This window comes from Bufo bufo, chromosome 2, assembly GCF_905171765.1.
Source record: "Bufo bufo chromosome 2, aBufBuf1.1, whole genome shotgun sequence".
NCBI classification, from domain to species: Eukaryota; Metazoa; Chordata; class Amphibia; order Anura; family Bufonidae; genus Bufo; species Bufo bufo.
The window spans coordinates 118,545,963-118,570,411 of NC_053390.1; the positions used below are offsets into that span (position 1 = coordinate 118,545,963).

The 24,449-nt window shown below is 42.7% G+C and overlaps 1 protein-coding gene across 1 annotated transcript in view; it reads right to left on the reverse strand.

Annotated features, from left to right (window-relative positions):
- Positions 1 to 24,449, reverse strand: part of MCCC2 (methylcrotonyl-CoA carboxylase subunit 2) — a 174,365-nt gene that overhangs the window by 105,763 nt on the left and 44,153 nt on the right. The window contains exons 5-7 of the mRNA XM_040421473.1: positions 22,939 to 23,066; positions 21,316 to 21,428; positions 13,852 to 13,965 (exon numbers count right to left, since the gene is read on the reverse strand). Coding sequence (XP_040277407.1) covers positions 13,852 to 13,965; positions 21,316 to 21,428; positions 22,939 to 23,066 — 355 coding nt within the window. The remainder of the gene's footprint in view (positions 1 to 13,851; positions 13,966 to 21,315; positions 21,429 to 22,938; positions 23,067 to 24,449) is intronic.

The following is a 24,449-nucleotide window of genomic DNA, read 5'->3' on the forward strand; positions in this document are numbered from 1 at the left end:
TCTGCCCATTATACGGTATGATAATAGGTGGGATTGACTCCTTTCTCATTTCCTGTTGTTCACATGTTTTTTTGTTCTTTTTATTAACTGTTGAATCTTCTAACAGTAACATGTTCTATTTGCACAGTTCCTCAGCTTACCCAAGACTGGATACACAACACATTCTTTATTTGTCAAATTGCTATGCAATATTGATGACCGTCTCTCCACAAGTTTAATTGAACTGAATGTAAAAATCAATTTGCAGTTGTCAGTACTGACCTAGCAATTTCCCTACAGAGCAGAACAATGCAGAACACATGTGGGAGAGGGTAACAAGGAGCGATTCCTAATTAACACTTGAAAACAAATTCAACAAGAAAGAAAAATGAATCAATAGGATTTCTACATATTTATCATTGTAAGGCAGCTATAGATCCGTTTAGCATTTACTGCACACAAGTCTTTCCATCATTACAGCATCTTATATTTTTTTATTAACAGAAAGCACACGACAGAGTGCGGGCGGGGGGATATGCAGAGCATTGTTTTGTTTTTTACAAGAAAAATAAAAATGCCACAAAAATAAAGCCCCATGCATTACTGAAACAAAGAAGTAAAAAATATTTAAATGAACGGAACAAGTCAACATATACTAAAAGAAAACAAAAATGTGTCTGGTAAGGAATAGGAGGTGGGTGGCAGGGGTTAAAAAAACAGCCAATCTTGAAAGAGTTAAATTCTCAGGGTAGGTCATCAATATCTGATCGGTGGGGTCCGACACTCAGGACTCCCGCCAATCAGCTGATTGAGAAGGCACTGGTGCTTGTGTGAGCGCCGCACCTTCACTATACTTACCAAGCAGCGCTGTACCATTGTATAGCGCTAAGCCCCATTGAAGTGAATGGGGCTGAGCGTGATACCAAACACAGCCACTATACAATGTATGGCATTGTGCTTGGTAAGCACAGAGAAGGTGCAACGCTCACAGGAGTGCCAGTGCCTTTCCAAACAGCTGATCAGCAGGAGTCCCGTATGTCGGACCCCCATTGATCAGATCCTGAGGAAAAGTCATCAGTATCAAAATCCTGGAAAAAACCCTTTAAGGATAGACCATTAATATCAAGGTTCTGGAAAACCCCTTAAGGCTAACTGCACAAGAGTACAGGTGAACGCACATAAGTACCACTTTGCTGGTACTGTACTACACTGCAGTCTTTTGTGGTTTAAACCGTACGTATTCAGCAACATGTGCAGGTGGCCTTAAAGTTGCTATAATTCACATGATCAAAAATTCAGCTGGTATCTGAACAGAAATGGTGACTTGTTCATTTAGTAGCCTTTACAGAAGGAATATTTTAGGCAGTTTAATCAATGGATTACTCAGGGTTTAACATTCGCCATGAAATTTAAGAATTTATCCTATGGTCATAAGAATTCCCATAAAGAATGATTCTTATAAAGTATATTAATAAACAATATAATATGGCCATTTTCTTCCACTTCCAGGCCATAAAATACTAATTTAGGATAATTACAAATCTCAGACAAGCTATGCAATAGCTTACAATAAAAAAATCATTTTACACTTATCCTCCCTAAAGCGCCATTCTCTGTGGCTCTGGTCCGGTCATCTTGATGCTGTCCAACACCGAGAACAGTCATTGGCTGCAGTGGTCATACCATATCCAGGCACATCACCAACTCTGTGAAGTGCAGGTTTACACAGGGGCGGATTGGCAATGTACCTTGAATTTCCTAGTGGCCGATGTTCTCTTTTGCTTATAACATGGTACCCACTCCTGCTCTACTAAGTCGTTTCTGCCTGACTGCATATATGGCTATTTCCATGTACAGTCGTGGCCAAAAGTTTTGAGAATGACACAAATATTAGTTTTCACAAAGTTTGCTGCTAAACTGCTTTTAGATCTTTGTTTCAGTTGTTTCTGTGATGTAGTGAAATATAATTACACGCAAATCATAAGTTTCAAAGGCTTTTATCGACAATTACATGACATTTATGCAAAGAGTCAGTATTTGCAGTGTTGGCCCTACTTTTTCAGGACCTCTGCAATTCGACTGGGCATGCTCTCAATCAACTTCTGGGCCAATTCCTGACTGATAGCAACCCATTCTTTCATAATCACTTCTTGGAGTTTGTCAGAATTAGTGGGTTTTTGTTTGTCCACCCGCCTCTTGAGGATTGACCACAAGTTCTCAATGGGATTAAGATCTGGGGAGTTTCCAGGCCATGGACCCAAAATGTCAACGTTTTGGTCCCCGAGCCACTTAGTTATCACTTTTGCCTTATGGCACGGTGCTCCATCGTGCTGGAAAATGCATTGTTCTTCACCAAACTGTTGTTGGATTGTTGGAACAAGTTGCTGTCGGAGGGTGTTTTGGTACCATTCTTTATTCATGGCTGTGTTTTTGGGCAAAATTGTGAGTGAGCCCACTCCCTTGGATGAGAAGCAACCCCACACATGAATGGTCTCAGGATGCTGTACTGTTGGCATGACACAGGACTGATGGTAGCGCTCACCTTTTCTTCTCCGGACAAGCCTTTTTCCAGATGCCCCAAACAATCGGAAAGAGGCTTCATTGGAGAATATGACTTTGCCCCAGTCCTCAGCAGTCCATTCACCATACTTTCTGCAGAAGATCAATCTGTCCCTGATGTTTTTTTTCGAGAGAAGTTTGATTCTTTGCTGCCCTTCTTGACACCAGGCCATCTTCCAAAAGTCTTCGCCTCACTGTTCGTGCAGATGCGCTCACACCTGCCTGCTGCCATTCCTGAGCAAGCTCTGCACTGGTGACTTTCTTGGACGCCCTGAAGCCTTCTTAACAAGAATTGAATCTCTTTCCTTGAAGTTCTTGATGATCCTATAAATTGTTGATTGAGGTGCAATCTTAGTAGCCACAATATCCTTGCCTGTGAAGCCATTTTTATGCAACGCAATGATGGCTGCACGCGTTTCTTTGCAGGTCACCATGGTTAACAATGGAAGAACAATGATTTCAAGCATCACCCTCCTTTTAACATGTCAAGTCTGCCATTTTAACCCAATCAGCCTGACATAATGATCTCCAGCCTTGTGCTCGTCAACATTCTCACCTGAGTTAACAAGACGATTACTGAAATGATCTCAGCAGGTCCTTTAATGACAGCAATGAAATGCAGTGGAAAGGTTTTTTGGGGATTAAGTTAATTTTCATGGCAAAGAAGGACTATGCAATTCATCTGATCATTCTTCATAACATTCTGGAGTATATGCAAATTGCTATTATAAAAACTTAAGCAGCAACTTTTCCAATTTCCAATATTTATGTAATTCTCAAAACTTTTGGCCACGACTGTATATAGTCATCTTTGGGGTATTCCGAACCACTGTTAGCATTCTGAAAGTGTATGAGGATACCCCTGGATATCAAACTTTTCTTGTCTCTACTTTTAAAGAGGTTCAAGCCCACGGCCTGCTGCTTGAGAGAAGTAAGCCTTACCAGTTGTGCTATGTTATCTAAGGAAAGAATTTCTCTAGCTAAAAACCTTCATTAGTATTAATGTAGACTGCACTAGTATGTACAGATACATCTCTGTATACCAGGACATTGGGACAACAGCAAAAGCCTAATTTATTTAGCAATCACAAAAATGTAATGGAGCAAAATTAATACAATAAACACATTTATTAAAAAAGTATATATATATATATATATATATATATATATATATATATTTATTTATATACACATATACACACACACACAGTGGATATAAAAAAATCTACACACCCCTGTTAAAATGTCAGGTTTCTGTTATATAAAAAAAATAGACAAAGATAAATCATTTCAGAACTTTTCCCACCTTTAATGTGACCTATAAACTGTACAACTCAATTGAAAAACAAACTGAAATCTTGTAGGTAGAGGGAAAAAAAGATATAAAAATACAATAATATGGTTGCATAAGTGTGAGCACCCTTAAACTAATACTTTGTTGAAGCACCTTTTGATTTTATTACAGCACTCAGTCTTTTTGGGTATGAGTCTATCAGCATGGCACATTTTGACTTGGCAATATTTGCCCACTTTTCTTTGCGAAAACACTCCAAATCTGTCAGATTGCGAGGGCATCTCCTGTGCACAGCCCTCTTCAGATCACCCCACAGAATTTCAATCGGATTCAGGTCTGGGCTCTGGCTGGGCCTTTCCAAAACTTTAATATTCTTCTGGTGAAGCCATTCCTTTGTTGATTTGGATGTATGCTTTGGGTCGTTGTCATGCTGAAAGATGAAGTTCCTCTTCATGTTCAGCTTTCTAACAGAAGCCTGAAGGTTTTGTGCCAATATTGACTGGTATTTGGAACTGTTCATAATTCCCTCTAGCTTAACTAAGGCCCCAGTTCCAGCTGAAGAAAAACAGCCCCAAAGCATGATGCTGCCACCACCATGCTTCACTGTGGGTATAGTGTTCTTTTGGTGATGTGCAGTGTTGTTTTTGCGCCAAACATATCTTTTGGAATTATGGCCAAAAAGTTCAACGTTGGTTTCATCAGACCATAACACCTTTTCCCACATGCTTTTGGGAGACTTCAGATGTGTTTTTGCAAAATGTAGCCTGGCTTAGATGTTTTTCTTCGTAAGAAAAGGCTTTAGTCTTGCCACTCTACCCCATAGCCCAGACATATGAAGAATACGGGAGATTGTTGTCACATGTACCACACAGCCTGTACTTGCCAGACATTCCAGCAGCTCCTTTAATGTTGCTGTAGGCCTCTTGGTAGCCTCCCAGACCAGTTTTCTTCTCGTCTTTTCATACATTTTGGAGGGACGTCCAGTTCTTGGTAATGTCACTGTTGTGCCATATTTTCTCCACTTGATGATGACTGTCTCCACTGTGTTCCATGGTATATCTAATGCCTTGGAAATTCTTTTGTACACAGGCTTGAGGAAGGCTCTTGTGAGCCGAAACGTCGCAAGTTTGCCATATTATGGGTGATTAAAATCCTTCATTTCACCACTATTCCGGAGTGCAGTCATATATATATATATATATATATATATATATATATATATATATATATATATAGATAGATGTGAAAAATGGCGGCACTGACTACTACGCGGGAAAAATAGGGTGCACGCTCCAGGGGAATCGACTCCTTACCCCAATCAATGGATCCAGAAAAAGGACGGCACACCGGTCTTGAAAAAGTAAAAGTGGTTTTAATCAACCTTGCGGTACAACGTTTCGGCTCCAATACTGAGCCTTTCTCAAGCACAAATACAAATCAAGTGTGAGCAATTATATAAGTGAGCTAATTACATTACACATCATGTGATCACTACACGTCCCACCCCAAGGGGCGTGTTCAATGTTAACCAATACATAAACATAATTGCAGAAATAAAGCAAATATCATCAGTTACATATATCCGATGTTAATCCCATGTGAGACATCATTCAGGTGCATGTGTCGAACATATATATATAGTGAATATGACAAGGAAGAGGGCAGACCCATCGGCTGCATTCACATCAATACACAGCCAGTGGATGTGTCCAAAACGTGTGAACATACTGAGGGAGGAGCTGAGAAATAGATCAAAAGACACTCTCAAAAAAGCTTATAGCTATGTTATAACTTGATCCTGTGTAGGTTGAACGCCGCAGCTGTACGATCGCTGGGTCCCATTACCAACTCACTGTTGTCTCGATCCGGCACCAGGAAGGGAATATCTCCTGCTGTCTGTCACCTTGCGTCATCAGAGGCCGCCCTCTGTTGCGTCACCACTCCATCGTCACTTCCGGCCTAGGTGCTGCACTGCACATGTCCCGTTCACGTCCCATATCGGGACGCCATCTTGGATACTGGAAAGACGCCCTTAATCCAAATTATGGTACTTCAGGGTATAGCGAACCAGACCGACATAGACAGCCCGGAAACCAGATTGTCCTAATGTCTTGCCTGGATAGGAGCCCACCATCACAACGGAAGCCGTTACATATAGAGGGTTACCCATCACCGGTGTCAGGTCGCTTACATACCCACGAGGGTTCTCCTCCAGTCTGTACCCAGATATTGCAGGGGGCAAATCTAAACCAGATAGATGGTGGAACAGCCGTGTCACCATATCGGCCCAATTGTGGTGCCCTTGATGTGTGTCTGATCGGACAGTGAGAAATACCAAAAAGAAAAAAAGAAAAAGAAAAAAAGACATAGCTATCAGAGGTATTGGCCCCCTGTGCATACAATTGTGTCAATTTCATTCTCAAGCTCAACCCCTCCGTATGGTAAGTGCTGGTGATCTGTGAGAAAAAAGAAAAAAAGAGTGAGGAAGAATCAAATTTACTGTTGATTCAACAGTTTTTAAATAAATGTATATTCTGTGTGTACACAGACACACCTAGACATATTCCACATGACACAGAGGGCAAGCCACCCATCACAACACCTCCCCAAGATTAAACTCAATGTTCAATCCATTGGGTTTAAGGCTATTAAGCCTATGAATCCAGCGGAGTTCCCTACGTTTCAATAATTTAGACCTGTCACCGCCACGTCTGGGCTGGGGTACATGGTCGATGATCCAAACCATCAGATCTCTCTCCCTGTGCCCAGCCTCAGAGAAATGTTTAGAGACAGGTAAGTCAAGGCGTTTCTTGCGAATGCTCAGACGATGATTATTAAGGCGGGTCTTCAGGTCAGTTGTCGTCTCACCTACATAGAGTACTTTGCAGGGACATGAAAGTACGTAAACAACGTAGCTGGAATTGCACGTAAGATGGAACAGTATACTGTGTGATTCACCTGTAAGAGGATGTATGAACGATCTCCCTTTACAAATATACCTACAATTAACGCATCCCAAGCAAGGGAAACATCCCAAGCCCGGCTGCGCTAAGGTGGTTTGTCTGCAGGACCCTTTAGGGCCAATATCGGCCCTGACCAATTGGTCACGAAGATTTCTTGACCGACGGTACGAGAATAAAGGGGGACATTGAAATTCTGGTATCTCCTTGAAACAAGATCCAAGGAGATCCCAGTGTTTCCTAACGATCTTGTTAATGGATGGACTAAGTTCATTGTACACTGACACAAACGGAATCCTGGCTGTTCTCTGCACAGTCTTCCGTTGAGTCAGTAGAGTGTCCCTCTCCATACCGCTTGCTTTGGCCATGTGTTGATCTAACAGGTATTTAGGGTATCCCCTTTCTCGGAATCTCATTGCCATGGACCCCAGGGTTGTACTGGATTTTTGTTCATCGGAGACGACCCGTTTAACCCTCAGGAATTGTGAGAAGGGAAGTGACTGCACCATTCTCCTTGGATGGGAACTGTTATAACAGAGGAAGGTATTCGTATCCGTGGGTTTGATAAATAGTTCTGTATGTAATGTTCCCTCCTTGTACACAACCCTGGTGTCCAGGAACTGAATGTCCGTTCTGGAATGCACGAGAGTGAACTGTAAATTCGGATCATAGCCATTTAAAAAGGCTTGAAACAAAATCAATTCCATCTCGCTGCCTGTCCATATGAGGAAGATGTCGTCGATATATCTCCACCACCTCAGCACATGGCTGAAGTGGTGGGACAGATAGACGACATCCTCCTCATATACGCGCATGAATATATTTGCATAGGTGGGGGCCACGTGGGACCCCATGGCCACACCCCGCTGTTGCAAATAATAGACATCTTTAAAAAGAAAATAGTTGTTACGAAGAACAATGTTGAGCAAATCAATGATGAACTCTAGAGCGTCCGTGGTATATGAGGACTGCATAAGCATTTTCCTGACCGCCTGGACACCACTTTCGTGTGCAATGGACGTGTAAAGTGATGTGACATCGAACGATGCCAGCGTCAATGACTCAATCTGTGACACATCTGAATTCACGCTGGGTTCTCTCAATCTCTTTTTGAAGAGCAATTTCACACCCAATATCAATGAACCTGCTGTCGAAGCGTATATTAATGCGGTCCGAAGGGGGCTCTCTGAACTCAGGGTCTCCACTCAGGGGGACCCTGACTTCAAATATCCAAACCTGACCAGGGCAGAGGTTGAGGCCCTGGACACTTTGAGATCTGACTCCACCCTTGTTCTGAAACCTGCAGACAAGGGAGGAGCTGTAGTGGTGATGGACACCAGCAAATATATACAAGAGGTCATGCGACAGCTCGGTGACCCAGATGTCTACAAAGTCTTGGACTCTGACCCTAGGTTTAAGATAGCTGGCATTATCCGCAACCGTCTCAATGATGCTATGTTGGCCGGTATTATCGATGGGGGTCTTGTTGAATTTCTTGAGGTGACACATCCGGTCACTCCGGTGATCTATGTGCTACCCAAGGTTCACAAGACCCTCATCGATCCCCCGGGACGACCCATTGTCTCGGGTTCGGATTCCATCCTTAGCAACATAGCCATCTTTCTTGATAAAGTATTGCGGGATTTTTCCACTGGTGGGTCCTCTTATATACAGGACACATCAGATTTCCTTGTGAAATTACGTGACACAGATGTGTCACAGATTGAGTCATTGACGCTGGCATCGTTCGATGTCACATCACTTTACACGTCCATTGCACACGAAAGTGGTGTCCAGGCGGTCAGGAAAATGCTTATGCAGTCCTCATATACCACGGACGCTCTAGAGTTCATCATTGATTTGCTCAACATTGTTCTTCGTAACAACTATTTTCTTTTTAAAGATGTCTATTATTTGCAACAGCGGGGTGTGGCCATGGGGTCCCACGTGGCCCCCACCTATGCAAATATATTCATGCGCGTATATGAGGAGGATGTCGTCTATCTGTCCCACCACTTCAGCCATGTGCTGAGGTGGTGGAGATATATCGACGACATCTTCCTCATATGGACAGGCAGCGAGATGGAATTGATTTCGTTTCAAGCCTTTTTAAATGGCTATGATCCGAATTTACAGTTCACTCTCGTGCATTCCAGAACGGACATTCAGTTCCTGGACACCAGGGTTGTGTACAAGGAGGGAACATTACATACAGAACTATTTATCAAACCCACGGATACGAATACCTTCCTCTGTTATAACAGTTCCCATCCAAGGAGAATGGTGCAGTCACTTCCCTTCTCACAATTCCTGAGGGTTAAACGGGTCGTCTCCGATGAACAAAAATCCAGTACAACCCTGGGGTCCATGGCAATGAGATTCCGAGAAAGGGGATACCCTAAATACCTGTTAGATCAACACATGGCCAAAGCAAGCGGTATGGAGAGGGACACTCTACTGACTCAACGGAAGACTGTGCAGAGAACAGCCAGGATTCCGTTTGTGTCAGTGTACAATGAACTTAGTCCATCCATTAACAAGATCGTTAGGAAACACTGGGATCTCCTTGGATCTTGTTTCAAGGAGATACCAGAATTTCAATGTCCCCCTTTATTCTCGTACCGTCGGTCAAGAAATCTTCGTGACCAATTGGTCAGGGCCGATATTGGCCCTAAAGGGTCCTGCAGACAAACCACCTTAGCGCAGCCGGGCTTGGGATGTTTCCCTTGCTTGGGATGCGTTAATTGTAGGTATATTTGTAAAGGGAGATCGTTCATACATCCTCTTACAGGTGAATCACACAGTATACTGTTCCATCTTACGTGCAATTCCAGCTACGTTGTTTACGTACTTTCATGTCCCTGCAAAGTACTCTATGTAGGTGAGACGACAACTGACCTGAAGACCCGCCTTAATAATCATCGTCTGAGCATTCGCAAGAAACGCCTTGACTTACCTGTCTCTAAACATTTCTCTGAGGCTGGGCACAGGGAGAGAGATCTGATGGTTTGGATCATCGACCATGTACCCCAGCCCAGACGTGGCGGTGACAGGTCTAAATTATTGAAACGTAGGGAACTCCGCTGGATTCATAGGCTTAATAGCCTTAAACCCAATGGATTGAACATTGAGTTTAATCTTGGGGAGGTGTTGTGATGGGTGGCTTGCCCTCTGTGTCATGTGGAATATGTCTAGGTGTGTCTGTGTACACACAGAATATACATTTATTTAAAAACTGTTGAATCAACAGTAAATTTGATTCTTCCTCACTCTTTTTTTCTTTTTTCTCACAGATCACCAGCACTTACCATACGGAGGGGTTGAGCTTGAGAATGAAATTGACACAATTGTATGCACAGGGGGCCAATACCTCTGATAGCTATGTCTTTTTTTCTTTTTCTTTTTTTCTTTTTGGTATTTCTCACTGTCCGATCAGACACACATCAAGGGCACCACAATTGGGCCGATATGGTGACACGGCTGTTCCACCATCTATCTGGTTTAGATTTGCCCCCTGCAATATCTGGGTACAGACTGGAGGAGAACCCTCGTGGGTATGTAAGCGACCTGACACCGGTGATGGGTAACCCTCTATATGTAACGGCTTCCGTTGTGATGGTGGGCTCCTATCCAGGCAAGACATTAGGACAATCTGGTTTCCGGGCTGTCTATGTCGGTCTGGTTCGCTATACCCTGAAGTACCATAATTTGGATTAAGGGCATCTTTCCAGTATCCAAGATGGCGTCCCGATATGGGACGTGAACGGGACATGTGCAGTGCAGCACCTAGGCCGGAAGTGACGATGGAGTGGTGACGCAACAGAGGGCGGCCTCTGATGACGCAAGGTGACAGACAGCAGGAGATATTCCCTTCCTGGTGCCGGATCGAGACAACAGTGAGTTGGTAATGGGACCCAGCGATCGTACAGCTGCGGCGTTCAACCTACACAGGATCAAGTTATAACATAGCTATAAGCTTTTTTGAGAGTGTCTTTTGATCTATTTCTCAGCTCCTCCCTCAGTATGTTCACACGTTTTGGACACATCCACTGGCTGTGTATTGATGTGAATGCAGCCGATGGGTCTGCCCTCTTCCTTGTCATATTCACTATATATATATGTTCGACACATGCACCTGAATGATGTCTCACATGGGATTAACATCGGATATATGTAACTGATGATATTTGCTTTATTTCTGTATTTGCTATTTCTGCAATTATGTTTATGTATTGGTTAACATTGAACACGCCCCTTGGGGTGGGACGTGTAGTGATCACATGATGTGTAATGTAATTAGCTCACTTATATAATTGCTCACACTTGATTTGTATTTGTGCTTGAGAAAGGCTCAGTATTGGAGCCGAAACGTTGTACCGCAAGGTTGATTAAAACCACTTTTACTTTTTCAAGACCGGTGTGCCGTCCTTTTTCTGGATCTATATATATATATATATATAGATAGATAGATAGATAGATAGATAGAGAGAGAGAGAGAGAGAGAGAGATCGCTCTCTCAGGGGGTCGCAATCACAGACTTCTTCGCAGACAACAAGATTTAATGTCCAAACTGGTGCTTTATTTTGGCACTTCAGCACCCACACAAACAAACATCAAATAAACACCTGACAGTCTAGGCACTTCCTAATACACAGTAGTTTTCCCTGACTCACCTCTAAGCACGGCTTGCACACAGGGTCCAATCTCCAAGCTTGCTCATCAGACACAAGTCCAGACAGGGAAGAGATCGGGCTTCATATAGCCTTGTGGCCCCTCAGCCCTCCTGGCTGAGACCACCCAGAGCCTCTGGCCTCAGTTTCCTCTCCTCAGACTGACACACAGAGGGTTGGTTTTATCCCTCCTTGATTACAGCAGGCCTCACCAGCGTTGACCTCAGGTAAAAGACAATATCTGGACTGGAAGGGTGTAGACTGGCATATCCCACTACCAAAATATCTACCAGTCCAAAAAGAATCCAGCCCAGAACAAAATGTAAACAAAGCTGTCTCAGTAAACTATGCTTTGCTAAAACCCCTGCAGCTTTCTGGATTTTATTTATCTCACCCAGCTGAGGTATCTGGGTGGGATATAAACACCTTCCAGCACTCACACCGTATACATCACCACAATATATAATATATATTTATAAAGTCCAAAGGTTGTGAACTGCACTGCCGAAAAACTTGTAGCGGGGTGCCTGCGGCTGTGGAAACAATCCAACATTCAAAAAGTAAAGAAAAAAATTCCACGGCACTCCCAGGACTAAATTAAAAGAAGTGTGCTTTATTCACCAGACCGCAACGTTTCATTCCTCTCACTGCTTGAGAAAAGTCCCAGTGAGAGGACTGAAAGGTCACGGTCTGGTGAATAAAGCACACTTCATTTAATTTACTCCTGGGAGTGCCGTGGAATTTTTTTCTTTATAATATATATATATATATATATATATATACACACACACACACAATGTTTATATACATAAGAAGTGCACAATGTGAAGGAAAAATTAATCCAGCCAGCAAAGGAGGCAATATGGACAATCACAATACATTAGTAAGTGCCTTGTATTAACTTTCTCTACATGATAAAACTCTTAATTTCTGACTGCAATCTTCATTCATTTCAAAAGCTCTATAATACAGTTTAAAACCTGCTCCTGGTTTCAGACTTTTCTTGTGGACATGTTCCTCCCAGTAACATGCTGACTGTGAGGTCTGTGTGTCCAGGGTGCTGCCGACTTTACTAGCTCTGATTTTTTATTTCCCTTTCAATAGCTCATGAGAGAGCTCTTCTTCCTTGTGCTGATAGAAACTGATGCTTTGGAGAGTTCGATTCCCATCCCCCTGTAGAGTTTGCAGTGTTTGCTCTGCTTTCTCCCTCCTCTTTCTCCTGCAAACTGCTTTGTGTCCTTTCCCTCATCTACATTCTGTGTGATCTGCTCTCTGTGAATCCTATTTCAGATTCAGCAGGACAGCCAGCTATGTGAGGGAGTTGCTCAAAATTTACAGTAGCAAAATGGTAGAAATTTTTTAAAGGGAACCTGTCACCTCAAAAACACATTTTAAACCGACAACATTACCTTACAGTAGCCCCCAGTGTGTTCCTAATCATGTTTTTCATTTCTCCACTAGTTGTTGTATACTTCATAAAAACAGTTTTTCCATCAAGTGCGCGCATGCGCAGGGAGAGGAAAGCAGCCGGCTGAGTGTGGGAGACGGGATCGCGCAGTGACAAGGAGCGTGCGCGCATGCGCGAGACTTGCACAATCCCAGCCTCACAGCAGGATGTCAATCACAGTGAAGGGAGGACGGTTAAGGGGCGGGCTTAGCTTGACTTAAAGCAAGGAGGCCGCTGCCCCCTTGACTTTAAGCTGACTTTGAGGATAGCGAAAACACAGATTAAAACAGCGTTTTTATAAAGTATACAACAAACAGTGGAGGAATGAAAAACATGATTAGGAACACACTGGGGGCTACTGTAAGGTAATGATGTCTGTTTAAAATGTGTTTTAGAGGTGACAGGTTCCCTTTAAAGAAGACTATTTAGTGCAAAGGTGTCCAGAGTCTTTAAAGAGACCCTCAGGTTCAAGAAAAAAAAATTACATTGACTGAGGAATGAATAGAACACTTACCTGGTGCCCTCTTTTTCATATTTTTAGTTGCATATCCTCAAATTCCCGGGCTCTTCTTCTGACAAGCAAGATGGCTGCACCACTTCTCAGACTGCCTGATACATACTGTGCATTTGGTGGCCCAAAACACTTCCTGCTGCCCTTGGATTGGCCAGCACTACTCACGTGAACAGTGCTGGCCAATACAAGTGCAAGGCCCAAAAAAGTGTCTTGGGCTACCTTATGAACATTGTGCATCAGGTAGTCTAAGAAGTTGTGCTTCCATTAGTTGGCAGAAGAGGAGCCTGGACATTTGTGGATCTACAGCTAAAAAGATGAAAAGGAGGGCTCCAGGTAAGTGTTTTATTCATCACCCAGTTAATGTGATTTTTGATCTTGAATCACAGGGATGACAAAAAAATGTGCTATTTTTTTTTTTTTTAACTTACTAATGGTGGTCCGCCTAAGAAAATGGTTCCTTGTTTTCGAACAATGATGCTCTCATCAGCCATAGCTGGTACATATGCTCCGCCGGCTGTACAGGATCCCATCACTACTGCAATCTGCAATTAACGTCCAAAGAAACATTATTGAATATTGAACACCAAGTTATAAACAAAAGTAAGAATCCAGATTAAGCAAAGAAAAAAAAAAGTGGAAAAAAATTATAAAGAATGAGATATTTGTATTCATCTGTTATCATACAAATGGCTGGCACTTAGCGTCTATCTGCACCTTGTGGTCATACTGCAGAGGAGTTATAGGACGCACTGTTGAACACTTGTATTAATGAAAAAATATATATGAACATGTTAGGGATCGACCGATTATCGGTTTTACCGATATTATCGGCCGATATTGAGGATTTTGAACGTTATCGGTATCGGCATCTATTTTGCCGATATTCCGATAACGTATTGGGAACACAGAACGCGCTGCTCTCAGCGCGTTCTGTGTTCCCTCCGCAGCACAGGGGAGAAGGAAGCAGTGTCTCCTCCCCCTGTGCTGCTGCTGCCGCCAATAGCAGGAGAGGAGACAAGAGGAGGGGCGGGGCTGTGGCCGCTGCGCCACCAATGAAGATAAGTCTTTCATTAATTCATATACAGGAGGCGGGAGCTGGCTGCAGAATCACATAGCCGGCTCCCGGCCTCTATGAACGGCAGCTGCGGTCCGCGGTAGTTAACCCCTTAGGTGCCGCGGATCGCAGCTACCGTTCATAGGGGTCGGGAGCCGGCTATGTGATTCTGCAGCCAGCTCCCGCCTCCTGTATATGAATGAGAGACTTATGTTCATTGGTGGCGCAGTGCGCCCCCCCAAGCCCCCTAGTATTAATCATTGGTGGCGCAGTGCGCCCCCCCCCCCCCAGTATTAATCATTGGTGGCAGTGGCCACAGGATTCCCTCTCCCCTGCTCCTCCGATCGGAGCCCCAGCAGTGTAAGCCTGGGGCTCCAATCGGTTACCATGGCAGCCAGGACGGTATTGAAGCCCTGGCTGCCATGATAAGCTCCATGCTGCTGTGTGCACAGAGTACAGAGCAGCAGGGACAGTGTGAGCTCCTATTCACCCTGATAGAGATCTATCAGGGTGAATAGGACAAGGGTTCTAGTCCCTAAGGGGGCTAAAAGTTAGTAAAAAAAAAAAAAAAAACACAAAAATATTTAAGTATAAATTAAAAAGATTTAAAAAAAAAAAAAAATATTAATACACGTTAACAATAAACATTAATTTTTAGCAGATTTGTGTTGGAAAAAAAATTTTTCCTCAAAAATAAAAATAGCCAGAATATCGGTATAAATTATCGGCTATCGGCCTGAAAGTTGACAAATTATCGGTATCGGTATCGGCCCTAAAAAATCAATATCGGTCGATCCCTAGAACATGTACCATAAAGCCAAACCCTTGCTAAAAAATATCAGCAATATCAAGTACAAATCTGATATTCTTCGATAAAATCATTATACAAGCATTCAAACGTGATGTTTGCCTTATTTATATTACATGACAACATATTACATGCTAATGTTATGGGTCACTGTAGCTAACAATACTAATATGTGGCTATAGTTACACTTTGTGGTTGCATAACAGTTCCAATTAAGTTAATGAAACCTTAAAAAATCATAGTTAAAAATATGATAGATCTAAATGTGGCTGGAGATACAGAACTGTGTCTGGTAATGTTATAGGGCACCACTGTGTCTGGTAATGTTATAGGGCACCACTGTGTCTGGTAATGTTATAGGGCACCACTGTGTCTGGTAATGTTATAGGGCACCACTGTGTCTGGTAATGTTATAGGGCACCACTGTGTCTGGTAATGTTATAGGGCACCACTGTGTCTGGTAATGTTATAGGGCACTACTGTGTCTGGTAATGTTATAGGGCACCACTGTGTCTGGTAATGTTATAGGGCACTACTGTGTCTGGTAATGTTATAGGGCACTACTGTGTCTGGTAATGTTATAGGGCACTACTGTGTCTGGTAATGTTATAGGGCACTACTGTGTCTGGTAATGTTATAGGGCACTGTGTCTGGTAATGTTATAGGGCACTACTGTGTCTGGTAATGTTATAGGGCACTGTGTCTGGTAATGTTATAGGGCACTACTGTGTCTGGTAATGTTATAGGGCACTACTGTGTCTGGTAATGTTATAGGGCACTACTGTGTCTGGTAATGTTATAGGGCACTACTGTGTCTGGTAATGTTATAGGGCACTACTATGTCTGGTAATGTTATAGGGCACTACTGTGTCTGGTAATGTTATAGGGCACTACTGTGTCTGGTAATGTTATAGGGCACTACTGTGTCTGGTAATTTTATAGGGCACTACTGTGTCTGGTAATGTTATAGGGCACTACTGTGTCTGGTAATGTTATAGGGCACTACTGTGTCTGGTAATGTTATAGGGCACTGTGTCTGGTAATGTTATAGGGCACTACTGTGTCTGGTAATATAAATATGTGTCTGGTAATGTTATAGGGCACTGTCTGGTAATGTTATAGGGCACTACTGTGTCTGGTAATGTTATAGGGCACTACTGTGTCTGGTAATGTTATAGGGCACTACTGTGTCTGGTAATGTTATAGGGCACTACTGTGTCTGGTAATGTTATAGGGCACTACTGTGTCTGGTAATGTTATAGGGCACTACTGTGTCTGGTAATGTTATAGGGCACTACTGTGTCTGGTAATGTTATAGGGCACTACTGTGTCTGGTAATGTTATAGGGCACTACTGTGTCTGGTAATGTTATAGGGCACTACTGTGTCTGGTAATGTTATAGGGCACTACTGTGTCTGGTAATGTTATAGGGCACTACTGTGTCTGGTAATGTTATAGGGCACTACTGTATCTGGTAATGTTATAGAGCACTACTGTGTCTGGTAATGTTATAGGGCACTACTGTGTCTGGTAATGTTATAGGGCACTACTGTGTCTGGTAATGTTATAGGGCACTACTGTGTCTGGTAATGTTATAGGGCACTGTGTCTGGTAATGTTATAGGGCACTACTGTGTCTGGTAATGTTATAGGGCACTGTGTCTGGTAATGTTATAGGGCACTACTGTGTCTGGTAATGTTATAGGGCACTACTGTGTCTGGTAATGTTATAGGGCACTGTGTCTGGTAATGTTATAGGGCACTACTGTGTCTGGTAATGTTATAGGGCACTACTGTGTCTGGTAATGTTATAGGGCACTACTGTGTCTGGTAATGTTATAGGGCACTACTGTGTCTGGTAATGTTATAGGGCACTACTATGTCTGGTAATGTTATAGGGCACTACTGTGTCTGGTAATGTTATAGGGCACTACTGTGTCTGGTAATGTTATAGGGCACTACTGTGTCTGGTAATGTTATAGGGCACTGTGTCTGGTAATGTTATAGGGCACTACTGTGTCTGGTAATGTTATAGGGCACTACTGTGTCTGGTAATGTTATAGGGCACTACTGTGTCTGGTAATGTTATAGGGCACTACTGTGTCTGGTAATGTTATAGGGCACTACTGTGTCTGGTAATGTTATAGGGCACTACTATGTCTGGTAATGTTATAGGGCACTACTGTGTCTGGTAATGTTATAGGGCACTACTGTGTCTGGTAATGTTATAGGGCACTACTGTGTCTGGTAATTTTATAGGGCACTACTGTGTCTGGTAATGTTATAGGGCACTACTGTGTCTGGTAATGTTATAGGGCACTGTGTCTGGTAATGTTATAGGGCACTGTGTCTGGTAATGTTATAGGGCACTACTGTGTCTGGTAATGTTATAGGGCACTACTGTGTCTGGTAATATAAATATGTGTCTGGTAATGTTATAGGGCACTGTGTCTGGTAATGTTATAGGGCACTGTGTCTGGTAATGTTATAGGGCACTACTGTGTCTGGTAATGTTATAGGGCACTACTGTGTCTGGTAATGTTATAGGGCACTACTGTGTCTGGTAATGTTATAGGGCACTACTGTGTCTGGTAATGTTATAGGGCACTACTGTGTCTGGTAATGTTATAGGGCACTACTGTGTCTGGTAATGTTATAGGGCACTGTGTCTGGTAATGTTATAGGGCACTACTGTGTCTGGTAATGTTATAGGGCACTACTGTGTCTGGTAATGTTATAGGGCACTACTGTGTCTGGTAATGTTATAGGGCACTACTGTGTCTGGTAATGTTATAGGGCACTACTGTGTCTGGTAATGTTATAGGGCACTACTGTGTCTGGTAATGTTATAGGGCACTACTGTGTCTGGTAATGTTATAGGGAACTACTGTGTCTGGTAATGTTATAGGGCACTACTGTGTCTGGTAATGTTATAGGGCACTACTGTGTCTGGTAATGTTATAGGGCACTGTGTCTGGTAATGTTATAGGGCACTGTGTCTGGTAATGTTATAGGGCACTACTGTGTCTGGTAATATAAATATGTGTCTGGTAATGTTATAGGGCACTGTGTCTGGTAATGTTATAGGGCACTGTGTCTGGAAATGTTATAGGGCACTACTGTGTCTGGTAATGTTATAGGGCACTGTGTCTGGTAATGTTATAGGGCACTGTGTCTGGAAATGTTATAGGGCACTACTGTGTCTGGTAATGTTATAGGGCACTGTGTCTGGTAATGTTATAGGGCACTACTATGTCTGGTAATGTTATAGGGCACTACTATGTCTGGTAATGTTATAGGGCACTACTGTGTCTGGTAATGTTATAGGGCACTACTGTGTCTGGTAATGTTATAGGGTACTACTGTGTCTGGTAATTTTATAGGGCACTACTGTGTCTGGTAATGTTATAGGGCACTACTGTGTCTGGTAATGTTATAGGGCACTGTGTCTGGTAATGTTATAGGGCACTGTGTCTGCTAATGTTATAGGGCACTACTGTGTCTGGTAATATAAATATGTGTCTGGTAATGTTATAGGGCACTGTGTCTGGTAATGTTATAGGGCACTGTGTCTGGAAATGTTATAGGGCACTACTGTGTCTGGTAATATAAATATGTGTCTGGTAATGTTATAGGGCACTGTGTCTGGTAATATACATTCTGGGTCTGGTAGCCTGCCATGGGAATTAGCATTTTTTGGTGGGGTGGTTCAGGATTTTTTTTTCCAATTCCTCCCACCCAGCAGGAGCTCTGAAGAGATCTATACATACAGTACCTGCCCCCGCTGCTCTATTTCAGCTGCATGGCCCTGACTTCCAGTCCCTGTCTGTAAACTTCCTACAGATGGAGGTCACCAGTGCAGCCACAGCCAATTTCTGGACTTGGAGTCACATCTCCAAGCGGCACATAATCCAGCAGCTATGTGCTGCTGGGGAACTAAAAAAAAGCTGCGTGCATACCGCAATTTAAGGAACGTCCGGCCCATAATCGAACAGTCCTATCCTATTTTTTGTGGGGGACAAGGTGACAAAAAAAATGGCTAATCGCGCAGTTTATTTATTTCTTTTGTTACAGCATTCACCGCATAGGAGATATTCAATATTTTAATAGTCTGGACTTTTCGGATGTGGCGATATGTAATATGTTTATTTATTGTTTATATATTTTAAATGTAAAATTGGGAAAGGGGGTGATTTATACTTAATATTTTGGTGTTTGTTTTTTTAAACTTTTTTTCCCTTAGGGGCTAGAACCTGGGATCTTTTCATCCCTTGTCCTATTCACCCTAATAGAGCTCTATTAGGGTGAATAGGACTTTACACTCTCCCTGCTGCCCTGTGCACACAGCAGCAGGGAGATTACAATGGAAATTGTGCACCAATGATTTAATACTGGGGGGGTTGGGACGGAGGGCGCACTGCGCCACCAATGATTTAATACGGGGGGGGGGGGCACACTGCGCCACCAATGATTTAATACTGGGGGGGTTGGGGGGGGGGGGTGCACTGCGCCACCAATGTTTTTAAACTATTAATACAAATACAGGAGGCGGGTGCCGGCGGCAGAATCACATAGCCGGCACCCAACCTCTATGAAAGGGAGCTGCGGTCAGCGGTAGGTAACCCCTCAGGTGCCGCATCAGTTATCTTCATTGGTGGCACAGTGGACACAGCCCCTCCCCTCCTCCTCCCCTTTTTCTCCTCATTGGTGACAGCGGCAGCAGCAGCACCGGGGGGAGGGAAAGAGTGACTCCTTCCCCCCTGTGCTGCTGAGGGAACATGGAGCGCGCTGAGAGCAGCGCGCTCCATGTTCTCTGATACTAGGTTGCGCAGTAGCACAGTCTAGTATCAGTAAATGGCAAATCCCGGTATCAAATCGATACCGGTACAAAAGTATTGATTATGTATCGATAATTCGATACCCGGTGCAACCCTATGGGGAACATATCACCGCTGAAGCCAGTTATTAGCTGCAGCAACACATGTGACCCCTTCTGCACAGCAAGTTTGCAGATGGTGGCCAAAGTCGGCTGAAGACAGCCTAGGACAGTGATGGCGAACCTATGGCACGGGTGCCAGAGGCGGCCCTCAGAGCCCTCTCTGTGGGCACCCGCGCCTTGGAAAAAGTCTATGGCGTACCAATATACTTTAGACTTTTCCTGCCATTCATCAGCACAGGACGCACTATGAACAGCACAGGCAGCGCACTGAATGTAGGCTATTAAGCTATTATAGCTAAATGATAAAGTGCATGGAAGATATACTATATTGGTATTCAGGTTAAATTGCCGTGTTGGCACTTTGCGATAAATAAGTGGGTATTTGGTTGCAGTTTGGGCACTCGGTCTCTAAAAGGTTCACCATCACTGGCCTAGGAGCTGGAATGAAGAGGAGCAGATACGTATACAATGCATTCAGAAAGTCTTTAGTTACGTTTTGTTATATTGCGGGCTTGTGCTAAAATAAAAAAAAATAAAAAATGAAAAATTGGGAAGGGAGCACACTACAGTGAACAGCAGAGGCAACGTCTGGATTTTATCACATGCCAGATTAATGGAATTATATACAAAGATACATGAATATGGAGCAAAACTTTGTACTGGAAATCTTTTATGAAAGGTGAAGTCGTTGTAAAGGCAAAAAGTAGGGCCCATCGCACATTTTACTGCATATGGTACGGTGGAAATAAGGGTGAAGGATGGGAAGTATCCCACCACTAACCTTGACCACACTTTTCTCTAGTGGTGTACTGTGGCTCTAAAGGAGGTTGTCTTTTGTATATTCAAATCAGTCCTTTTGCACCCCATCAGTCCCCTCATACAGAAAATTCGCCATCATCAGTCCCCTTGTGGAGAACTCTCTTACCCTCAATCTGATTTCATTATTTGGTACAAAGCATGTTAAAGGGACAATGCCAACTTTCTAGTTATCCCCTATCCACAGGGGATAAAATATCGCCCATAGCAAGATCTGGATTTTATCACATACCAGAACAAAGGAATTTCACTGTATATGCAAAGTTACAAAGTCACCTGAGAAATTCCTTGCGATGACATCCTCGCCTGGTTGTAGAAAATTCGGCCAAAATGATCACGGTCTGGGAATACATCCGCCTGACGAGGTAGGTTTGCTCCACCAGAATCCACTACAAATTAAATTCAGGAAAAAATGGATATTTGAGCTGGCTAATGGTGGAAACCTTTTTCAGCTAAACGACACTGTTGTTCGGTTCCCTGGAGAATGAATTGTCTGTACAGATCTGAGGTCAATCTGTAAAGGCATAACTAAGTCTTTTAATTGTAAAATGACACTTGGCAGCAATCATATCTGCTTCACTTCATCTGCCCTAGTGCCCAGCATTTAAAGGGACACTACTATCCAAAGATTTTTCTGAAATATTAGCAGCCTTTATGTGAATATTCTATGTAATTTAGTTTACAAACATAACAGGTGGATGGTTTTCTGGATATCATTTTTAAGTTACTACTACTACTTTCTGTCCTGGCTCTTAAAGGGAACCTGTCACCAGTTTTATGGTGTCCTAACTAAGGGCAACATAAATAAGTGACTGATTCTCCTAGCACAATGCTGGGTCACTTTCTTTAATTGACCCAGTCAATCTGCCAACATCTTGTTTTGAAAAGCTCCAGCTGATAATGATGAGTCATGAATATCCATGAGCTCCTGACTCTCCCCGCCCACCTGCTGCTGAATGACAGTTTGTTTCCATATGAATCAGCAGCAGGTGGGCAGGGGAGTGGCTATAGCTCTGAATTAAATATACGCTGGACTTAATGACATCACGCTGGACTCCAATCAGCTCATTAGCATGCGGCATCTTTGTGTGTATATTATGAGGTAACCATCTGTCACACCAGTAAGAGAATACATCTAAGGCCCTTTTTAGTAGTTAATGATTGTATATAATTAGTTAGATTATAATCAAATATCCACATGACAGGTTCCCTTTAACTTCCTCTCTGTTTGGACTTTTTGCACGGCAGGCAGCATCGCTTCACTTTCTCAGTCAGACCATCACTGTGACCAGAGAGGGATAGGGATGAGTGTGACTTGTAAGTGCACTGCTCTTCTGTGGACATTTCTATCTAGGCTTATGAAGACAACAGAGCTGACATACTGTTATCCCAATTCTACTAATCTACTATTACACTAACAGATAATATATTTTCCTTGCAGTAGCAGTAAACTAACAATGGATTACTTATCTATATAGGAGTTGTATCTCTCTGTGCTGAGAAGGAGTGGCTCATAGAGGAGCAATAATGCAAAAAGTAGGTTGAGCCCACCCTTAGTGCACTTAACTGCTCATCTGCATATGGATTTAAAGTACTTTGCCTCCTGAATGAATCAACAGATCACTTAGTGAAAGGTATCATTACATTCGGCTGATGTAGCCCTGCAAGACACTGTGCCTAATTTACCAGTGAGTTTCCTGGTGACAGACTCCCTTTAATTCTATAGCTGAGCTCATTATCTGAATAAAACAACTCTGATCCATATAAAAAGTTGTGATTTTATGAAATTCATCAGCACAGAACTTTGAACCTAAAATGACATGGTGTTAAAAGGACAAAAGGGTGTGACAAACAGTGATACATAGCAATGCACTGTACCTTACTATAAATTCATCTCACCTAAGTATACACAAGGTAAGTGGTTCTGCATGGCGATCTCTTGTGCTCGGAGGTGCTTCCTAACCGTGATAGGGTAGTAGGTGCCTCCTTTCACAGTTGCATCATTGGCTACAATAAGACATTCTATCCTGTGAAGAGAAAATTACTGACTAGTGAGCACGTCTGTTTACCGATACCGATGACAGATCACATCCAAATAAAAAGTGACACCTCTTTGAGACAACAACCCGAAATTTCATTGAAAAGTGGTCTTCTGGGCAGTAAAATCTGGACTAGGGGGTGTTCTTCTCAGAGAGGTGGTCATTCTGCCTTATCAAGGCCAAGGGTAATTGTAACCAAAAAACAGAAAGCACATAACTTAGAGAAAAGTTGGCTGGACATGGCAAGAGCCACCTATTTCTTTAACGGCCAGCAGACATCTTGGTTTAATTATTCATATTGTGCATTTTTTGGTAATTTTGGCATTCTGAGATGCCCTCAACAATGAGAGACTTTTTATTTACGGATAGTGTGTGTTACCAATAATAATTTAAAGGGGAATGTCTGCCTAACTCTCTGAAAATCCATTTAAATTTATCCTGCTATTAGCCAAAGTGAAGACCGACTTCAAAGAGCATCTCTCATATTTCAACATTGCTGTAAGGGAATGATTCGCTCACTGGCTGCTTCCCTGGTGATAACTGCAGGGCGTCTGGGCATAGACCATTCATATAAAAAGGACACACAATTCATTTACGGACATTATCCAGCATGTATCCCACCATTTTCAGTGGCAACAATTCAACTATTTAATAATCATCTTTAGAAAAAAAACATAACATTTTACATATTTACTTATGTTCTCTTAGTTAGCTGTCATGTAGAACAACAGTTTCCGACCATTACATGACTTTGTATAGGTAGTTGTATTTTTCAGTAGTTTTTCCATCTGCAGACTCCATCTCTAATTGTCAGTTTTCCCTCAGGTAGTGGATAGAGCTGTAATGATGTCTCCCATACACTGCACACGAACAGAAGAGGAGACACTGCTCCCCTCGCTATCTCTCACACATACTCTCTGAAGCAATAACATAGAGGACATTATACAGCAGTACCAAGTAGTGTTAGCCTATGTTCACATCATGTTTTTGTCCCATCTAGCAAACTGTGGAGGCCAGTAAAAAAAACGGATATGTTAGCTGGATACATTTGGTTGTACAATGGGACTCTATGGTAATGGGCTAAGGCATCCATTTAACCCCTTAAGGACACGGCCATATTTCACCTTAAGGACCAGGCCATTTTTTGCAAATCTGACCAGTGTCACTTTATGTGTGAATAACTTTAAAACGCTTTTACTTATCCATGCCATTCTAAGATTGTTTTTTCGTCACATTTTGTACTTCATGACACTGGTCAAATGGAGTCCAAAAATGTAATTTTCATTTATAAAAAAAATACCCAAATTTACCCAAAATTTAGAAAAATTAGCAAATTTCCAAGTTTCAATTTCTCTACTTCTATAATACATA